The sequence below is a fragment of the Bufo bufo genome, chromosome 2 (assembly GCF_905171765.1).
Source record: "Bufo bufo chromosome 2, aBufBuf1.1, whole genome shotgun sequence".
Lineage (NCBI taxonomy): Eukaryota > Metazoa > Chordata > Amphibia > Anura > Bufonidae > Bufo > Bufo bufo.
In genome coordinates, this window is record NC_053390.1 from 556,942,305 (window position 1) to 556,963,349 (window position 21,045).

The following is a 21,045-nucleotide window of genomic DNA, read 5'->3' on the forward strand; positions in this document are numbered from 1 at the left end:
TCCCGATATTTGGCCTGATTATAAGCTCATGCAAAGGCCTTTAGACATGTGCATAGACAATATATGAGGGAGGGCCCACTGAGTCCCAACAGGTCTGTATTACAGACCTATATTCATTACATATGCCGCCATATGATACCCCTGTGAGGCAGTGCCCTGGTAGAAATGCTGCTAGGGGACAATCCCGCTGTAATAATGGAGCATTCCATATGCCATATACCGTACAATCAGATCACAGAGGTGCAGTATGTGATCACAAATTTCTGTTATGCAACTACACAAAGGACAGTATGTTACAGTCTTTGTACAGCTTTAAAAGGTTATGAGCTATTCTTAGGATAAGTAATCAATATCAGATTGGTGGGGGTCTAACCCCCCAGCTCTTCTCAATCGCTGCCAGCATGAGAAACAAAACAGTGGACAATGGCAGAAGCAGGTTAGCTCCCCTTCGGTTGAATAGGAGCTGAAATGCAGAATGATGGCCCGTCTGCTCCAAGGTGGAGAGAGCTTTCTGCTTCCAGCAACGTCTACTACTTTGTTTCCTACAGAGGACAGCTGACCAAGAGGGTGCTAGTTGTCAGACTCCCACCGATATGATATTGATGGCCTATACTAAGGATAGGTCATCTGTATCTACAGACTGGAGACCTTTAGGTATCTTATTCCTGTGCAAAGTTATCATTCTTACATTACAAGTTACCTTTCTGTGGATAAAGCTCCTATCCTCAAATCCCACATACTTCCTCCACCTGTGTTCTGCCAGTTTAGTGTTATCATACAGGTGGTGGCCTCCGGTCAACCAGTCAAAGTTCTTCCTACATTTTCTTATGTAGCTGGGTTCTGATTGTCTGCTATGATAATACTACGCTTCAGGTGCAACAGAGCAGTGCTTTCATCAGAACACCAGCACAGAAACCTTTCAAAAAACATGTAAAGTTTGGCTTTAATTAAACTATGCCCTGTTAAGAGTGAGTAATGCACCTCCTGCAAGCCCAGTATACCTATGTACATGGAATCTGTAGCACATATTCTAAACTTTCAAGCATACCCTGAGCAAATCCTTCCAGGCCAGATTTTTATTGTAAGTGTATGTAAGTATAGGTATAGCTATATACCATTACAAATATGAATAATATTGTATGTATTTATCTGGCAGCTGGAACTCAACCAACATATATGTGCCAATCAAGAGAAAATATCATCCAACCTGAAAGTTTGCTGTGAAAAGCCTATATTGGAACGCACACCCTGTATGTATTCCTTACCTAAAGAACCGTTCCCAGAAGATCTGCCTAAAGACATAAACGAGTTCATAAGTGGAGAGGCGTGCAAACAGTTTGCAGATAAAAAAGACGATTTCTTAGCCAAGTAAATATCCATATATTCACATTTAGAAATGTATATGCATAATCTAGGGCTAGGCCAACAGCAACTTGCATTCTATCTATTTACATATATGTTTCATATTTATCTCCAGATACCCCTCTATATACCTATCTATCTAGATCTATCTATCTATCTATCATATCTATCTATCTACTATCTATCTATCATATATCTATCATATTTATCTACAGATACCCTTCTATATACCGATCTTTCTAGATATTTATCAAATATATCTATCTCATATCTATCTATCTATTGATCTATCATATTTATCTACAGATACCTATCTATTTACTTATCTAGATATATATATATATATACGGTATATAGCGCTGCGGAATATAACAAAAATACATACATATATATTTCAAAGCAACTATTATTGTTATAATATTTGTGCTATTGTAGGTTTCTTTTTGAGTTTGCAAGAAGGCATCAAGACTTATCTCACATAACCATGTTGAGAGTAGAAGCAGGCTATAAGCGTGTGCTGACCAAGTGCTGTGCAGAGTCAAATCCCGTGGAGTGTCTCAAGTCTGCGGTATGGCACCTTACCTAGGCAATTACCTGACAGTCATATCATTCAAAAAAAATTTTACCACTATTTAATGGCTTTGTTTTTTTGCAGCCTCAACTACTGGAAGCTGGAATCAAAGAAGCCCAAGATCTAGCAAAGCAAAAATGTGAAGCTTTTGAAAAGCTTGGACCTTATGGTTATCAAATGCAGTATGTATTGCAGAGCAATTCTGTGAATACCTTGACTATGGTGGGGGTGGTGGTCAGAAAATGTAAGGCACAGAACATGCAGATCCATTAAAAGGATTAAGAGGAGATAATAGTAATACGTATTATATGTATTAATTTTAGCTTGATAATTAGTATCCTACAGAACAGATTTACAATTATATTTATAAGTTTTCAATGAAATTAGATCTTTTTAGCACTTTTAACCATTTCCAATGGTTTGCTAGGCTATGTATCTAAGAGGACGAGTTCAATGTAGGGGTTTGACCAATCAAAGCCATATGACAGAGGTGCAAATGATAAACAGGCTGGATTGGGGTGGAGCCACCAGAGCAGCCATTTTGATTAAAATACAGAGAAAGAAACCAGGTAGATCGCAATGTAAGTTAAATGAGGACAATAACCTTCTCACAGTGCTGAATAGTATTGTTATATGATTCTAAAATTGATATTTAAACATGGAAATAAGAGATTATCCAACAATTGAAAATCACTTAATAGATAGATATAATAAATATTTTTTGTTCTCAACAGTGCACTATACAAATATGCAAAAATAATGCCACAGGCGTCAGAAGAGACCCTGCTTGAAATCACTGATAAAATGACAAAAATTGGTGGCAAATGTTGTGCACTTCCCGAGAGCCAGAGATATGCTTGTGCAGAAGAAAAGGTTTGCTGGTTTCTACTTATTCTTAAACTCAGCCCCCAAATTGGCTACTGATGCTTTCTACTTCATGGTTTGTTTATGAATGGAAGCAGTTCAGAATGGAAAAAACGTTATAAGCAAATAATCATCCAAAATCAGCGTAGCACTGACAAAAGAATGTACAAAGACAATCAGCTTGCCGTCTTGTACCTATAATCTTAGGTGTCCCCTCCACATTGACACTGTGTAAATTCACACAGAGCAGAATAACAATGATGCAAAGTTATCTTATTATAAATCTGGTCTCTTTAAGGAGAGCCAACAACCTGCCTAACATCCCTTCAAGGCATCACACTCAGCCATCCAGAGTTCTATTCCTTACTGATCAGGGGCAAGCAACCCTAAACAGCTGTCTATGGATGTATATTTGGCTTGGCTATTTTCCCTTGTCATGTTCCAAGGCTTGCCAAAAAGTTGAACTTTGACACATAGTGAGCCACTTCCAGAAGGTGTGATGGTTCACTTTCCCTGGAAGATACCTCTTTAAGCCCTTAACGCTATATGACGTATATACTCGTCATGGACCACTGCTACTTAGTGCTCCATGAAGAGTATATTCGTCATGGCATTGAACTGTCACCATGTCTACAGACATGGTGACAGCGCTGAGACCCCGGCTGTTACACACAGCCAGAGATCTCAGCTAACCAATCAATGAGGGTGGTCCAGGGCCGGTGTTCTCTCTGGCTAATCTGTACAGACTAGCCAATCAGAGCATAGTTATGCTGATTTCAGGTTCTGATCCCCACAGTTCGTGACTGTGGGGATTAGAACCTTGTATATTGTATATATTATTCCCCTCCTCTGCCCCCAATGTGGCCCGTGCCTGATCAGGCCCCCAATAATGTTCAGGATGGCCGAGTGGGCCCCTGCCACTGACCCCCCAATCATCTTCAGGATGGCCGAGCAGTAGCAGAGAGTGTCAGTTGTAATATACAGCTGACACTCTGCTGCTACAGCCAACATCGGTGCCAGCACCATAGGGACCACTGTATGGAAGGGGTTAACAGAAGCAGTGTATTGCAGTATATGAAAAAACAATGGATTCCAGCTCTTCTTAATAAAAATGCTTTATTCGACTTCCAGAAAATCCGACATCAAATAGGACACTTTGCTGTGACGCGTTTCGGGCTATAACATCTTAGCCCTTCATCAAGACCTTGCTTTTATTGTGGAAAACCAAAATAAATAAATAAAATAGACATATTTTATATCACCGCATCCGCAATGAGCTGCTCTATAAAATATCACATGATCTTCCCCTAAGGTGAATGTCATAAAAATAATTAAATAAAAACTGTGCCACAACTGTGTCACCTTACCCCTCAAAATGCGTAATACCAAGCGATCTAAAAGTCCAATACAGACCAAAATAGTACCAATCAAACCGTCACCTCATCCTGCCAAAAATGAGCCCCTACATGAGACAATTGCCCAAAAAATAAAAAGAAATATGGCTTTCAGAAAATGGAGACACAAAAACATTTTTTTTTTCAAAAATGCTTTATTAATAAAAGTAGTCATATTTGGTATCATCGCTCCTGTAACAACCTGCTCCATGAAAATAGCACATAATCTAACCTAACATGATCAGAAACTAAAAACTGTGCCAGAACAGCTATTTTTTGGTTACCTTGCCTCACAAAAAGCATAATATTGAGCAATCAAAAATCATACATATCCCAAAATAGTACCAAAAACTGTCATGTGCCATGGTTTCCAAAATTTCATTTTATGGGAGTTTCTCCTGTAGGGTGCATTAGGGGTTCTTCAAATGTGACATGGTGCCTAAAATCCAGTCCAGCAAAATCTGCCCTCCAAAAACCATATGGCACTCCTTTCCTTCTGAGCCCTGCTGTGCGCCCATACAGCAGTTTACGACCACATGTGGGGAGTTTCTGTAAACTGCAAAATCAGCGTAATAGATATTGAGTTTTGTTTGGCTGTTAACCCTTGATGTGTTACAGGAAAAATGAATGAAAATGGAAAATCTGCCAAAAAAGTGAAATTTCATCTCCATTTTCCTTTATTTCTTGCGGAGCACCTAAAGGGTTAACAAAGCTGGTAAAATTGGCTTTAAATAACTTGAGGGGTGTAGTTTCTAAAATGGGGTAATTTATGGGTGGTTTCTACTATGTGAGCCCCACAAAGTGACTTCATAACTGAACTGGTCCTTAAAAAGTGGGCTTTGGAAATTTTCTTTAAAATTTTAAGAATTGCTTCTAACATTCTATAAGCCTTCTAATGTCTTTAAAAAATTAAATTACATGTACAAAATGATGCAAACATAAAGTAGACATATGGGGAATGTAAAGTAATAACTATATTGTGAGGTATCACTTTCTGACAAAAGTAGAGAAATTACAATTTTGAAAAATTATAAACTTTTCAAAAATTTTTAGTAAATTTAAGATTAAAAAAAAAAATTAAAGGTGATTTATACTGACTAAAATTTGCCACCATCACAAGAAAACGGTCTCAGAATGGCTTGGATAGATAAAAGTGTTCCAAAATTATTACCACATAAATTGACACTTCAGATTTCCAAAATTTAGCCTGGTCCTTAAAGGGGTTCTGCAGTTTTTTTAAACTGATGATCTATCCTCTGGATAGATCATCAGCATCTGATTGTTGGGGGTCCGACACCCGGGATCCCCACCGATCAGCTGTTTGAGAAGGCAGTGGCGCTGGCAGTAGCTCCGCGGCCTTTTTGCTGTTTACCGCAGGCCCAGTGACGTCACGACTAGTATCAATGGCCTGGGCGGGGCTAAGCTCTGTTCATTTGAATGGAGCTTATCCCCGCCCAGGCCAATGATACTAGTCGTGACGTCACTGGGCCAGCAGTAAACAGCGAAAAGGCCGCGGCACTACTGCCAGCTCCGCTGCCTTCTCAAACAGCTGACACCTGGGACCCCCTCCGATCAGATGCTGATGATCTATCCAGAGGATAGATCATCAGTTTAAAAAAACTGCAGAACCCCTTTAAGGTGAAAAATGGAAATGTCCTTAAAGGGGTTCTGCAGATCATCAGCATCTGATCGGCGGGGGTCCGACACCCGGGACTACCGCCGATCAGCTGTTTGAGAAGGCAGCGGCCGCGGCCTTCTGACTGTTTACCACAGGCCCAGTGATGTCACGACTAGTATCAATTGTCTGGGCGTGGCTAAGCTCCATTCAAGTGAACAGAGCTTAGCCGTGCCCAGGCCAGTAATACTAGTCGTGACGTCACTTGGCCTGCGGTAAACAGTGAGAAAGCCGCGGCGCTCCTGGAGCGCCACTGCCTTCTCAAACAGATGATCGGCGGGGGTCCCGGCTGTCGGATCCCCACCGATCAGATGCTGATGATCTATGCAGAGGATAGATCATCAGTTTAAACAAAGTGCAGAACCCCTTTAAGGGCCTAAGGAGAGCAAGTACCCTACCTAAGCTGCGTTCAAGGCATTGCACTCATCCAGGCAGAATTCTACTCTATACTGATGAGGGGTAAAAACCTCAAAATAGCTGTCTGAAGATGGATATTTGGCTTGGCTATTTTCCCTTGTCATGTTTCAAGGCTTGTTAAAAAGTCAGATTATGTCTTATAGGAAGCCACTTACAGAAGGTGGAACTAGTGAGATGGTTCTGTTTTCCTGGGAGATAACTCTTTGCTATTTTTATAAAGAAACAAATGTTTTATTGAAACTTAGTTGCATTACTCCTTGGTTTTATACAGACCTGTAATATGGCAGGAAAAGAGGTCCATGGGATGTCTGCCGCCTTATGAATCTGACTGAAAATAAATCATGGCATGTTTTATCAGGGAGGGATTCTCTGCTAGCAGCACTACTTCTAGGGGCGATGATGCCCAAACATACAGTGCCTAGTGCAGCCTACACAGTAGCTCTTGGGTGCCATACTACTCTGTGTCAGGAGTTATACAGTCTCTGTGCACTTCCTTACAGACTTCATACACAGTGCTGTAATTAATACTGAGTATAGTAACAGTTGCTCATCAATTAAAATATATTTATTTAATCTATTACCAGCTGGATATGTTATTGGGAAAAATGTGCGAAAAACAAGCACATACATTCGTAAATGACCAGGTTCGTCACTGTTGTACTGAATCTTATTCGAACAGAAGACCATGCTTTACAGCACTTGGAATAGACCCATCCTACAAACCACCACAGTTTGATGAAAATGCCCTACAGGTTCATGCTGATATCTGTAAAGGGACAGAAGATGAGAAGAAAAACAAAAGACTTACGTAAGTTCTAAGAAATCAAATTCTATCTCAAACCAATGTCATTATTACTTTAGAGTACTTTCACACTAGCGTTAGAGGATTCCGGCAGGCAGTTCCGTTGCCGGAACTGCCTGCCGGATCCGGAAATCCGTGTGCAAACGGATAGCATTTGTTTCCGGATCCGGATGCGGATACGTCTGACAAATGCATTGAAATACCGGATCCATTTCTCCGGTGTCATCCGGAAAAATGGATCCGGTATTTATTTTTTTCATATTTTTAAAGGTCTGCGCATGCGCAGACCGGGAAACCTGATCCATTTTTCCGGAACACTTGGCCTTAAAGGGATTCTGTCACCAAGTTTTAGGCTATAGAGATACGGACGCACATGCGCAGTTCCTTCTCTGAGGCTGATGCCAGTACAGGGAAGGAACACTATACCGGCACTGCGCATGCGCGAGCTCGTGTATCGCGAGATTACGGCAATCTATCGGTATGAAAGGAGGAGATTCGGAGGACATAGGCGGTGCTGGGCTCCTTCACAGGCGGGCGTGGCTGGGCACCAGGAATGTTCGTACAGCCCCTTGGGCACCTTACAAGACTAATTTACATATCTCTAAAATCCTTTTTTAAAGAAAATAAAAGCACACAGCCCTATAGGACCGGTATATTGCGGACATGCAAGCGACGATCTAGCCGTGCATGTCCGTATCTCTATAGCCTAAAACTTGGTGACAGAATCCCTTTAATACATTTCAATGGAAAGTGTTCCGTAATTTTGGCCGGAGAAGGGACTGAACTGAAGACATCCTGATGCATACTGAATTCAGAATGCATTGGGACAAAACTGAAGGGTTTTTATTGAGCCCCATGACGGAATTCAATACCGGAAAACTTTAACGCTAGCGTTAAAGTACCCCATAGTAGCCAAATACCCTAATAACTACCTATCTAGGAAGCTAAGATAGAATTAAAGAGAGCTGCCTGACTTCATATGATATATTTTATTATAATAGAAAATTATCTTTAACTAGAAGAGTCAATGTGCCATATATGATGGGCCATGGTGCTGTAGCTGCAAAGAAGTGACCCATACTTTAGCTAACAGCAATGCTATATAACTGTTTGCAATTCTTTTAGCTGGTTGCATTTATTAATGTATCTCTTTATAATAAAATTACAGATTGCTTATTCACTTGTTGAAACTGAAGCCTGGTCTGTCAGAAGAAGAAACGATGAAGTGTGCTGGTGAATTTACAAAAGTGAGAGAGAAATGCTGTGCCCAAGAAGATAATGAAGTTTGCTTTGCCAGAGAAGTAAGCTTTTTGTTACTGTTCTGTTTCTTGAACAGTGAGTTAGTTTACCCCAAAAAACTAAATTTTGTACTCAAGTAAAGGAAGACATTATAGCCTTATTTATATAACCATATTTTGAATTTAAACCCATTAAAAAAGTTTCTCTAGTTCTACAGCTTTAAACATATTAGAGCACCACATACTTTTCTAGTCGTCCCTTCACCTTACTAAATGTTTTGAGCTGGATAAGCATGTGCCGATTCCCCGCTCTCTGCTTTACCTATAGTGAATAGGCTGAGATCCTGCAGCATTTTCTCTGCTTATCAGAGGAGGTGATGAGCAAGTGCAATGGCATTCTCATTCTCTGACAAGCAGAGACGTTTACACATTGACGCAGCATCACATTGGACATTGGACACATTGACTAGCTACTAGGGGAACGGGAAGACAAATTTGTGTGCTGGTTAGCAGAGGTATACCATATAGAACTAAAATTTAGAGGTACAGAGCTGCTGCGCTCACACTCCAGGAATGGAGGATAGAAGCTGGTGGGCTCATAAGGCATGTGAGGTTTATTACATTTCACTGCCTCTCTGTGTTTGCCTGTACTTTGCAGGTTAAAAGAGGTTGTGAGATAACCTCTTTAAAGTGTTCTTCACTCTCTTCCCTGTGCTCAGGAACTAAGGGAGAAGTACAGGGAAGAGTGACATGTACAGAGCTACCAGCGGTCAGTGTTGGAAGCAAGTTGCATAGGCAGGGACAGGGCACATATAGTGAGGCAGGGACCTGGGTAGTGAGACAAGAGGCAGGCTGAGAAGCCAGCCTCTGTATGTGCACATAGTTCACTTCAGTGCTCAATAGATGGTAAAGACAGACTCTCCTTAGCAATGCTCAGTTGGATTATTAGTAAGGAGGCTCTTTAGATGCAGTTTTCTAGTAAATAAGAAAAATATTTCCCTTAAGTATATTGCAAAATTGTTTAACATCCCTGTCCCTACACTATATTAAAATAAACTAAAACCACAGTTACACTTTAAAGAGTTTCTACCACCACATTTTGACCTAATTAGCCGTCAGACACTAGCGATCTGCTAGTGTCTGCTGTACCTAACAATGGTATTGTAATTCCTTTCTGTGCAGCGGTTACCCTAAAAAACTTAGTTTTATTGGTATGCAAATGAGCCTCTAGGTGCTATCGGGGCGTCTTTTCAGCACCTAGAGGCTCCGTCCACTCACCATTTCTGCCGCCCAGTGCGCTCCAGCCCACCCCTCTGCTCTAGATTGACAGCCTACTCGCGCCTGTGCCGTGTGCTTCTGTATTCAGCACAGGCGCAGTAGTGACTGTCTCCCTGCGCCGGCATCTTCACTGCGCCTGCGCCGATTACGGCGCAGGGAGCAGTCCAACAGTCACTGCGCCTGCGCCGAATACAGAAGCACACGGCGCAGGCGCGAGTAGGCTGTCAATCTAGAGGAGAGGGGCGGGCTGGAGCGCGCTGGGCGGCAGAAATGGTGAGTGGACGGAGCCTCTAGGTGCTGAAAAGACGCCCCGATAGCACCTAGAGGCTCATTTGCATACCAATAAAACTACGTGTTTTAGGGTAACCGCTGCACAGAAAGGAATTACAATACCATTGTTAGGTACAGCAGACACTAGCAGATCGCTAGTGTCTGACGGCTAATTAGGTCAAAATGTGGTGGTAGAAACCCTTTAAAGCAAAATAAAGTTGAGGTTTTAAACAAAAATAATTAACAGATTAGGCTACTTTCACACCAATGTTTTTGCTGTTTTTGCAGCAAAAAACGCTTCCGTCATGATAATACAACCGGCTGCATCCATTATGAACGGATCCGGTTGTATTATCTTTAACATAGCCAAGACGGATCCATCATGAACACCGTTGAAAGTCAATGGGGGACGGATCCGTTTTCTATTGTGTCTGAGAAAACGGATCCATCCCCATTGACTTACATTGTGAGTCATGAAGGATCCGTCTTGCTCCGCAACACATCGCGGTCAGCGTTATTCTATCCGCAATGGGGACGCAACCAAACGGAAAGTAATGCATTCTGGTGCATTCTGTTTCGTTACGTTTTGTCCCCATTGACAATGAACGGGGACAAAACGGAAGTGTTTTCCCCCACTATTGATGTGAAAGTAGCCTTAGAAAAAGGGTCTGCGTTTCTTCAAGGAACAATGCCACTCTTCTCCATTGCCAGTGTCATATTCAAGTGAAAGGGGTTCCTAAATTGTGACTGCTTAAAGGCGTTATCCCCTGGCTAATGTAAAAACTGAAAATCATACATAATCTAGTACATGACAACCTCTTTCTATCAAAGCTAGAACCAGCCCTGTACCTCACATGGATCCAGAGATCTCCCCATTCTCTAGTTGTTCTGTAGAGTTATTTTAAGCTCACCATTTAAGGATCGTGTCCTTTCTCAGAGGGCATGTCTGAGTGGCAGTTCAAGGATGAAACTGAGCATGTGCTTTCATCTCAGTGAACATGACAGAGAAATTAGAAAAAAAGCAAACAGCAGGTGGCGCTATACAGATAGATTTAATTGAATAACTCAGTAGCTATACTAGATTTCTAATTAAATGCACATTTGAAAACCGTAGACTGTTATTCATGGGACAACCCCTTTAACTACTTGTTTAGTTTGATTCATTAGGACACAGCTATGAACAGTAATTGCAGTTTTTTTGCATAATATTATAGGCTACAAAGGTTTAAAGTAGTGTAAAATACTCCTCTTGTCTAATCAGTGACTCGGGCTAATACTCTATCCCTCCCCCATCCTTTACACTACAGCTATGTATACTACTATATGATAAATACAGGCCCATGACCAAAGGTTCTTAAGAAGGGAGGTTTTTATGTAGGCATTTATGAATGTCTCTTATATCCTTAGCTGATTACATTGTTTTTTTTCCTCCAGAGAATACCTTTTCTTGCGAAACTAAAGGCACTGCTTGAACACAAGATACTAATATAATAGAGGTAAATATGTTATATTTGACTGTCTTTTGAGAGCAAATGAAAATTTAGGTAAATAGGATTAATTTACTTGTATAGGTAGTAGAATTATATTTGTATTGCATAGTGAGCCATGAGTTGGCATTACTAGCAAAACATTCTGCATTTGTGATAAGCTATACAGGATATTACTGCATAGAAAGCTCCATTCTCTCTGTTTATCGTTGTTAATATTAATATAGGATGAGATAGAATAAAAAGTCTAACCTCTTCCATCACTGTCACAGATATCCTATGATTTTACCCTCACTCGCAGGCTTCCAAATGTATCAGTGTTTGCCTATTCATGATAGTTCACCATTAAAAATCAAGTTTAACCTTTCTCTTCCTCCTATAGACTGCAGCCTCGCTGAGGAGGAGGAAGACCAGAAACTTTTAACATCTGATCATTAGTACAAGTTTCAGAAGTCTCTAATGAAAAGTATACAGAGCTGTTTTAAAACATGAAATAAAGATCTTGTGAATTAAAGCTCAGCCACTTGTTTGCTTTCTTGGGGTAAAAAAAACTGTGTATACTTTGGAAAGACATAATAAAAACATATATGGAGATTATACACTGCCTGTCAAAAAAAAAAAGTCGCCACCTGGATTTAACTAAGCAAATAGTTATGAGCCTCCTATTGGATAATTACTGCATGGGCGATTATCTTTCTGCTGGCAGTAAGTTATTTAACCCCAACTGGTGCAATGAGTTGCTTCTCATTTCTTAAACAACCATGTCAAAAGACACATCTCGTGATCGTGGAAAAGATGTTAGTCTGTTTTGAGAAGGGTGAAATCATTGGCATGCATCAAGCAGAGAAAACATCCAAGGAGATTGCAGAAACTACTAAAATTGGGTTAAGAACTGTCCAACGCATTATTAATACCTGGAAGGATAGTGGGGTCCCATCGTATTCAAGGAAGAAATGTGGCGGGAAAAAATTCTGGAATAATCGTGATCGGCGATGACTTAAACGTTTGGTGAAAACAAATCAAAGAATAACAACAGTAGAACTCAGGTCTATGTTTAATAGTGAAAGTAAGAGCATTTCCACACGCACAATGCGAAGGGAACTCAAGGGATTGAGACTGAACAGCTAAGTAGCTGTAAGAAAACCACTAATCAGTGAGGCAAACCAGAACAGGGTAAGAAGAGAAGCAGATAAAGTGATGCACCCATCATGCCTAGTGCCTACTGTACAAGCCTGTGGGGGCAGTGCTATGATCTGGGTTGCTGCAGTTGGTCAGGTCTAGGTTCAGCAACAGTTTGTGCTCCAAGAATGAGGTCAGCTGACTATCTGAACATACTGAATGCCCAGGTTATTCCATCAATGGATTTTCTCTTCCCTGATGGCACGGGCATATTCAAAGATGACAATGCCAGGATTCAACGGGCTCAAATTGTGAAAGAGTGGTTCAGGGAGCATGAGACATTATTTTCACACATGGATTGGCCACCACAGAGTCCAGACCTTAACCCCATTGAGAATCTTTGGAATGTGCTGGAGAAGGCTTTGCACAGACGCTACTATCATCAATGCAAGATCTTGATAAAAAATGAATGCAACACTGGATGGAAATAAATTTGTGACATTGCAGAAGTTTATCGAAACAATGCCACAGCGAATGCGTGCCATAATCAAAGCTAAAGGCTTTTTTTTGGTGGCGACTTTTTTTTTGGACAGGTAGTGTATCAAACTAAAAGTAGCAATTTTAAATATAGAGAACACAATCTGTAATAACCTGCACAAATATTAAAAGGGTGTTCTGGTTGTGACAAGTTGTCCCCTATCCATAGAATAGGGTATAATTATTAGATTGGTGGGTCCTACAGCTGGGTAACACACTGATCACGATAACAGGGACCCCTGAAACGAAAGGAGCATCAGGTCGCGCATGCACACTACTGCATCATTCATCTACAGTATATGGGAGTTCGGAAATAGCAGAGTGTCTCCGAAACATCAATAGAGAAGAATTGAATGGCAGTGCGCATGCTTGACCTTCAGTGGGCCACAAGGGGTACGAGGTCTCTGTTCTCGTGATCAGTAACTATCCCAGCGGTAGGCCTCATGCACACGACTGTTATTTTGGTCCGCATTCGAGCCGCAGTTTTTGCGGCTTGGACGCAGACCCATTCACTTCAATGGGGCCGCAAAAGATGTGGACAGCACTCCGTGTGCTGACCGCATCCGTTGCTCCATTCCGTGGCCCCGCAAAGAAAATATAACCTGTCCTATTCTTGTCCGTTTTAAAGGGAATGTGTAACCAGAAAATGACTTATTGTTTAAATCACATTTTTATATTTTTAAAGAGTTTTTGATGATATTATTTTAAATTTTACATGTCACTATGTATATTTAAACAAAAAACATAAAATCCTTCAGTTTTCACACTGGCCAATAAGAAAAATAATAGGTGCCACGTCTTGGTCTGTACAGATCCCTTTACTGCAGTTATTATTTATCTATACACAGAGACATATAATTACAGGCAGGATTAGAATGACAGATAAGAGAAGATCAACCATTCACAATAGGTGATTGTCACATTCTTTCCTTGTACAATGACCTCTGCACAGGTCACAGAACATGCCTAGAAAACTCTCCCATAGAAGTTAATGAGGTCCCATCCTGACCATTGTGTCTATGGCCCATGGGGCTGCCGTAAAGCATTTTTTTAATGCTTTCTAAATGCTGTTAAGAACAACTCAGGCAAGATGGCCGCCCCCATAATCATGTTCAGGAAATAGAATAACACAATCAGAAAATAAAAACAGATTAAACAGTTTAGAAAAAATGATACGTGTTACTATCTGCTTTTAACTGCCCCATAATATTTTGGTGACACACTTGCTTTAAGCCAGGGCTGGCCAACCTGCGGCTCTCCAGCTGTTGTAAAACTACAATTCCCACCATGCCATGCTGTAGACTGATAGCTGTAGGCTGTCTGGGCATGCTGGGAGTTGTAGTTTTGCAACAGCTGGAGAGCCTCAGGTTGGCCAGCCCTGCTTTAAGCCATCATGTAATGAAAGTGATGTTCTACCTGGATACAATATTATTTGTGTACCAGTTGCAGGGCTGGATAAAGAATTTAAAGTGTCATTGCTAGGAAACATGGGGGTTAATGCAAAAATATTGTGGAGTGCAATAGAGCTGAGCCTTTACATTTAGGGTACATGCACACGTTCAGGATTCATGTGCGGAGAATCCGCACTGAAATCCGCAGGTGTTCGCAGGCAAATCTGTGCGGTCAATCCGCATTAATTGGTGCGGATTTGCGTGCGGATTTGGTGCGGATTTTCCGCATGCGGATTTCACTAAGTGAATGAAGAAAATCCGGTCAGGAAAAAAAAAAATTAATTGACATGTCGCGGATTTTAAAATCCGCACCGCAGGTCAAAATCCGCGCGGAAAAAATCCGCATCGTGTGCATTGAGAATTTCAAATTCTCATAGAATACAATGGACATGACCTACGGTGCGGATTTTCCGCACGCAAATCCGCACGGAAAATCCGCACGCAATCCTGATCGTGTGCAGGGGGCCTAAGGGTTGCAAAAGCTAAAGTAGGGGCTAATAAGGTATTCTATAGTGATTAAAAGAGTAGCATCAAAGATATGAGAAATTTCTCCAGTTGTAAGCTGCCTTTAGACTATGTTGTCAAAGGTGACATGCGCTAAGGCATTGGTAGTTGCACTGGCAGAGAATATAACTGCCAGAATATTGTGTAGATCACTAATGCATACACATATAGGCACTAGCGTACATCCAGAAGAATTTGAAAATTTTAATCATAGGGGAACAAGAGGTACAAATGGTTCCTTTAGACCAGTGGTTCTCAACCTTTCTAAAGCCGTGACCCCTTAATACAGTTCCTCATGTTGTGGTGACCCCCAACCATTAAATTTTTTCCTTGCTACGTCATAACTAATTTTGCTACTGTTATGATGACCCACCAAAAACACGCACAGACACCAATACACCAAATGTTAATTCAAATACACAAGTATTCATTTATAACCAGAGAACTTTAGCATAAATACAAAATATTTGTAAACCAAATAAATAACTTTAAAATAAATAATAAACAACAAATACCCCCTAAAAAATAAATCAGTGGTGCGCACAGTACCCCTCAAATAAATAACTCAGTGGTACTCACAGTACCCCCCCCCCCCCCCCTTAAAAAAAAAAATAAAAAAAATCAGTGGTGCTCAGGGTACCCCTCAAATAAATAAATCAGTGGTGCTTCAAGTCCCCCCCAAATAAATAAATCAGAAGTGCTCAGGGTCCCCCAAATAAATAAATCAACGGGGCTTCAGGTCTCCCCCAAATAAATAAATCAGTGGTGCATCAGGTTTCCCCCAAATAAATAAATCAATGGTGCTCAGGGTCCCCCAAATAAATAAATCAGAAGTGCTCAGGGTCCCCCAAATAAATAAATCAGCGGTGCTTCATGTCCCCCCAAATAAATTAAGCCTTGCTCAGCCAAATAATTAAAATAAAATTAGCCAGGCTCAATTAAATCATTGGTGGCAGTGGTGCTCAGCGGCGGTGTCATTAACGAAAAAACTCGGACCTCAGCAGACAGGCGGCCCGACTTACCCGTCCAGACGTCAGGCTCCTTCAAGCACAGGCAGTGATAGGACATCACTACCTGTGCGCGAGGATAAGGGGCCGCTGCCGTTGTGCGGGCGACCCACAATAGGAAGCCTCAGGCGACCCCCCGGAAAGGGCCGATCGACCCCCAAAGGGGTCGCGACCCCTAGGTTGAGAACCGCTGCTTTAGACGAAGTGTAAGTTGGGGTGGGTCTAGTAGTTAGTCTGACAAGTGCGTTAGCCACTTGCAGGTGTCCTGCTTGCAAGGTTGACATGAAATGTTGCCATCAGGTCACTGTGATGGTTTATGGAGGCGTCCACTTCACTGATCTGGAAGTGAAATAAACCTAGATGTGCTGCAATGGAATATATGTGAAGATATTCAGGGATCTGGGAAAGCTTGTGTGCTGTGGTGGCCCTTATAAGATTTGAAGAATGTCTGCAAGAAGTCTGGCTGCTGAAGGAGAGTACATGTTATCAGAGCATCTGCTAAGCTACAAGCCGGGGCACCACAATAACACAAACGGCGGTCAAGAGCTAAGGGTGCATTCACATGCTGAGATTTTTTGCTGTAATTACACAGCAAAAAAAAAACTAAAGAACAGGCTGGGACCACCAATGAGGCTCTGTTTATATCACACTAAAAACAATGCACACAGAAACAAAGGATACAGTGTGAGAAAGGGAAAATAAGTTTTAGAAAAGTTATATTAAAAATACATGAAAGCTTTAGTTTTTATAACAAACACAGGCACAATTAAAAAGCATCATGACGGTACAATTCATGGTGAAAGCAAAATAAGCTAATGAGCGTCACATTCATCCATCCCTAGACAATACATAGTCACTTACAATACAATCAGAGACAAGATATCACTAAGTACTTCCTCGCCAGAGAAGACCTGGACTATAGCGCAGCAGTGAAAGATACAGCTGTGTAGACTAAATGTAGGCCAAATTTTATCAACCCAATAAACAATAAACCCCAGTCCAAACCTAACATAAATAATGTGTACAAAAATAGGCAGTGGCAAAATACAAAATATATCATTATCAGCCCCAATTGGAGGATAAAAGATTAGTGTGAATGTTGTAGCATAGCAGGGATGGGACAGATATGCCCCACATGTATTGCCACTGGGTAAAGTGCCTATCAATGCTGAATATGATATTTAGCAACATGTGTTAGACCAGGGGTCAGCAACCTACGGCACTCCAGATGTGGTGAGATTAAAACTCCCAGCATGCTCCATTCACTTATGTGGTAGTCCTGAGAAAAGCCAAGCAAGTGTACATGCTGGGAAATGTAGTTTCACCACAGATGGAGTGCTAGAGATTCCTGACCCATGTGTTAGACTAAGGGTCCATTCATATGTCCGTAGAATGGGTCCAGATCCGTTCCGCAATGTTGCGGAGCGGATCCGGACCCATTAATTTTCAATGGGGCCGGAACAGATGCGGACAGCACACAGTGTGCTGTGTGCATCAGCATTTCCGGTGTGCGGCCCTGATCTTCCGGTCCACGGCTACTGAAACAAATAGAATATGTCCTATTCTTATTCGCAATAGCGGACAAGAATAGGCATTTCTATAGGGGTGCCGGCCCGGTGTATTGTGGATCCACAATTTGCGGATACAAAATACATAACAGACGTGTTAATGGACCCTAATCATGAAAAACTTGTGGATCATGGCAGGAACATGCTTCAAAGCTGTGCTTTCCCTATGAGGACAGGGGCCTGAATGTTAATGACAGCCAGGTCGCTGATGTATCTTCCAGCATCTGTTGGTGGATTAAACCCTTAGATGCCGCTGTCAATGCTGACTGTGGCATCTAACTGGTTTACAGAGGTAGGGGGTTTCCTCTCTGACTTAATTGGTGATGCGATCGTGAGATGCTGATGGTTACCATGTATCGAAGGCTAGGAGGCTCAACCCCAGGCTGGGTCTCCTAGGCAACTGTCAGTGCAAAAAGTGACAGGTTCAATGAAGTACAATACAGCATGTACTGTACTGCATTGAACCATTATTCAGACCCTCAAAAGTTGAAGTGCCCTTGTTCTGCCGAGCAGGGTTAGAAAATGATTACAGATCACTTCTGCCAGAGTCAGGGTATTTCAGAGTGTGGTTAGTGTGGTTATAGCACCATCTAGCCATGTTAAATTGTATTACACTTTATATTCTTGTTACAAGACTACTGCATTGTCGGTAGTGCTTTGCACTGTGGGTTATTGCAAAGCATCCTGGGGAAGAGAAGCCTCCAGGACACAGTACAGAACTGTCCAATGCATGTCTCCTTCTCAAACTTCCCTATCCTTGCAAAAGCATATCTGGTAAGAGATCTCTGTTTCAGGGATATTGCGTTATGCAGAGCTGTTCAGTTAGTTTGTAATTGTTACTCAGGGTGTTATAACTGTCAGATAGGTATACAATCCTATGTATAGGCAGCCATTTTATTATGTGCTTTCACTGTTAATGTAATGTTATAGTACATGCTATCTTATACTTAATACTTATACATCCTATTTGTATTCTTGTAGTTTTACCACACATATACAACCTCTCACTCAAGCGCACCGCGAAGAGAGTACATCCTGTTGACCAATAAACAAGTTAGACTACAAAGAACAGTCCTCTTATTTGGAAGACAGGAATGTTTTATGCTGAATGTCAGAATGCACACTGTGTGGACATGTAAGAAGACAGAACAGCCCCAGTGGGACAAAAATTAAAAGTAAAAAAAAAAATCTATAAAAATGATAAAAAGTGCCCCTTTCCCCTGATCAAGCTATTTACCAACTCTATAAAATAATCACATGATCTACGCCATCAGGTAAATGCCGAAAAAACTAATTAAAACTGCACCTGAACAGCCATTTTTGGTCACCTTGCCTTAAAAAAAGCATAACATTGAGCAATCAAAAAGTCATATGTGCCCAAAATGGTACCAATGAAAATGACAACTCATCCTACAAAAAATGGCTCTCACACAAGACCATTACCAGACTATGGATAAGGGTGGGCTCAACTATCAGTCTCCCTCTCTGTACTCACAACCTCAGCTGCAGGCAGTGTAATAGGACCTGACAGTGGAAGCTAGCCCCGCCCCTCCCCGCCCTCCAACCAATCAGAGGCAGCCAGCACTGACTCACAGCACAGGGGGAGGAGTCGCAGGGACTCAGAGAATCGTCTGAGTTTATTAGTTAAAAGAATCGAATGAGTCAGAGACTGTCACCGAGTCCCTGCCAGGCCTCCTGCTCTGCGGCTCCCTGTCTCCTGACAAGTCCGTCCGGGGGGGTGGTATAGTATTGCATGTAGCAGTGCTGTGTGTGTGTACAGTGTGCTTGCAGCAATGTAGCAGAGCTGTGTGTGTACAGGGTGCTTGCAGCAATGTAGCAGAGCTGTGTGTGTACAGGGTGCTTGCAGCAATGTAGCAGAGCTGTGTGTGTACAGGGTGCTTGCAGCAATGTAGCAGTGCTGTGTGTGTAAAGGGTGCTTGCAGCAATGTAGCAGAGCTGTGTGTGTACAGGGTGCTTGCAGCAATGTAGCAGAGCTGTGTGTGTACAGGGTGCTTGCAGCAATGTAGCAGAGCAGGAAGCCTGGCAGGGACTCGGTGACACAGTCTCTGACTCATTTGATTCTTTTAACTAATAAACTCTTAGACCATTATCTAAATCCCTGCAATAACTATACAGTGTAATTACATCAGTCTGCTCCACTGTAGCAGAGCTGTGTTTGCCAGGAGCGAGTCCCTCCAGACCTTCGGTTCACTTGAGAGCCGACTCAGCAAGTAAACCGAAGATTCGATGAGCTGAGCATGCGCATTGATCTTCAGTTCACTTGCTTCTGCCGGCTCAGGAAGTGAACCGAAGATCCGATTCATGAAAAAGATCCGAACTTCCCATCTCTAAAACTCAGTAGCAGGCCGGGCGGCAGCGCAACTCACTGATGTCACGCGCCTGCTCCGCCTGCTTCATTCATAAAATGGGAGGAGCAGGCGCGTGACGTCAGTGAGTACGGAGAGGGAGAGGATCGCAGAGGATTTCAAGTTGTTCACATTGGAATATTAGTATTACAGTGAGCGGGGCCCGGTGTAATAGAATACAGTGACTGCACCGGGCCCCGCTGCCATTACAACACCAGATGCCGGTGTTCTGTTTACTTGACAGTATTATGTCTATATCGTGGGAGATAGTTTTGCATTACGTCTAGCTTGAACTGCTGACTAATATAACATTTTAAATCTTTATTTCATTTCCTTAAAACTATTTTCCACGATATAGACATAATACTGTCAATTAAACGTCACAGAGGTGCTGAAGAGGTCTAGATATTTGCATTTTGTTAACCTTTATTTTTGTTTGCATTTTGTTAACCTCTACTGCGCCAAGTCATCTTTTTCGCGCATGCGCAGTGTATTGGGGATCATTCACTCACAGGGACACTGTTATGGGGGATCTGTGGATGACACTGTATATGCTGCTATATATGTGTCATCCACAGAGTCCCCCCCCACAACAGTGTGTCATCCACAGAGCCCCCCCCCACAACAGTGTGTCATCCACAGAGCCCCCCCCCCACAACAGTGTGTCATCCACAGAGCCCCCCCCCACAACAGTGTGTCATCCACAGAGCCCCCTCCACAACAGTGTGTCATCCACAGAGCCCCCCCCACAACAGTGTGTCATCCACAGAGCCCCCCCCACAACAGTGTGTCATCCACAGAGCCCCCCCCCCCACAACAGTGTGTCATCCACAGAGCCCCCCCACAACAGTGTGTCATCCACAGAGCCCCCCCCCCCACAACAGTGTGTCATCCACAGAGCCCCCCCACAACAGTGTGTCATCCACACGTCTGCACCATTTCACAGTTCACACTGGCCAATCAGCTTTTCGCAGCGCAAAGATCCTGCTGCTGATTGGCCAGTGTGTAGGACTGGAGCAGCAGACGCTCCGCTCGCATCCCGCTTGTTCCTGTGTCACTTACCGCGTCAAGGTCTGCCGACTACAGCCCGCCCCAGCCCAGACAGACTGAAGGACTGCTCCGGAGACTGTCGAAC

The 21,045-nt window shown here is 42.3% G+C and overlaps 1 protein-coding gene across 1 annotated transcript in view; it reads left to right on the forward strand.

Annotated features, from left to right (window-relative positions):
• The window catches only part of LOC120989804 (albumin-like), a 29,948-nt gene extending 18,071 nt beyond the window's left edge, over positions 1-11,877 (forward strand). Inside the window, exons 8-15 of the mRNA XM_040418136.1 lie at positions 1,157-1,368; positions 1,798-1,930; positions 2,018-2,115; positions 2,668-2,806; positions 6,868-7,091; positions 8,254-8,386; positions 11,306-11,367; positions 11,741-11,877. Coding sequence (XP_040274070.1) covers positions 1,157-1,368; positions 1,798-1,930; positions 2,018-2,115; positions 2,668-2,806; positions 6,868-7,091; positions 8,254-8,386; positions 11,306-11,362 — 996 coding nt within the window. The 3' untranslated portion in view covers positions 11,363-11,367; positions 11,741-11,877. The remainder of the gene's footprint in view (positions 1-1,156; positions 1,369-1,797; positions 1,931-2,017; positions 2,116-2,667; positions 2,807-6,867; positions 7,092-8,253; positions 8,387-11,305; positions 11,368-11,740) is intronic.
• The last annotated feature ends 9,168 nt before the right edge of the window (positions 11,878-21,045 follow it).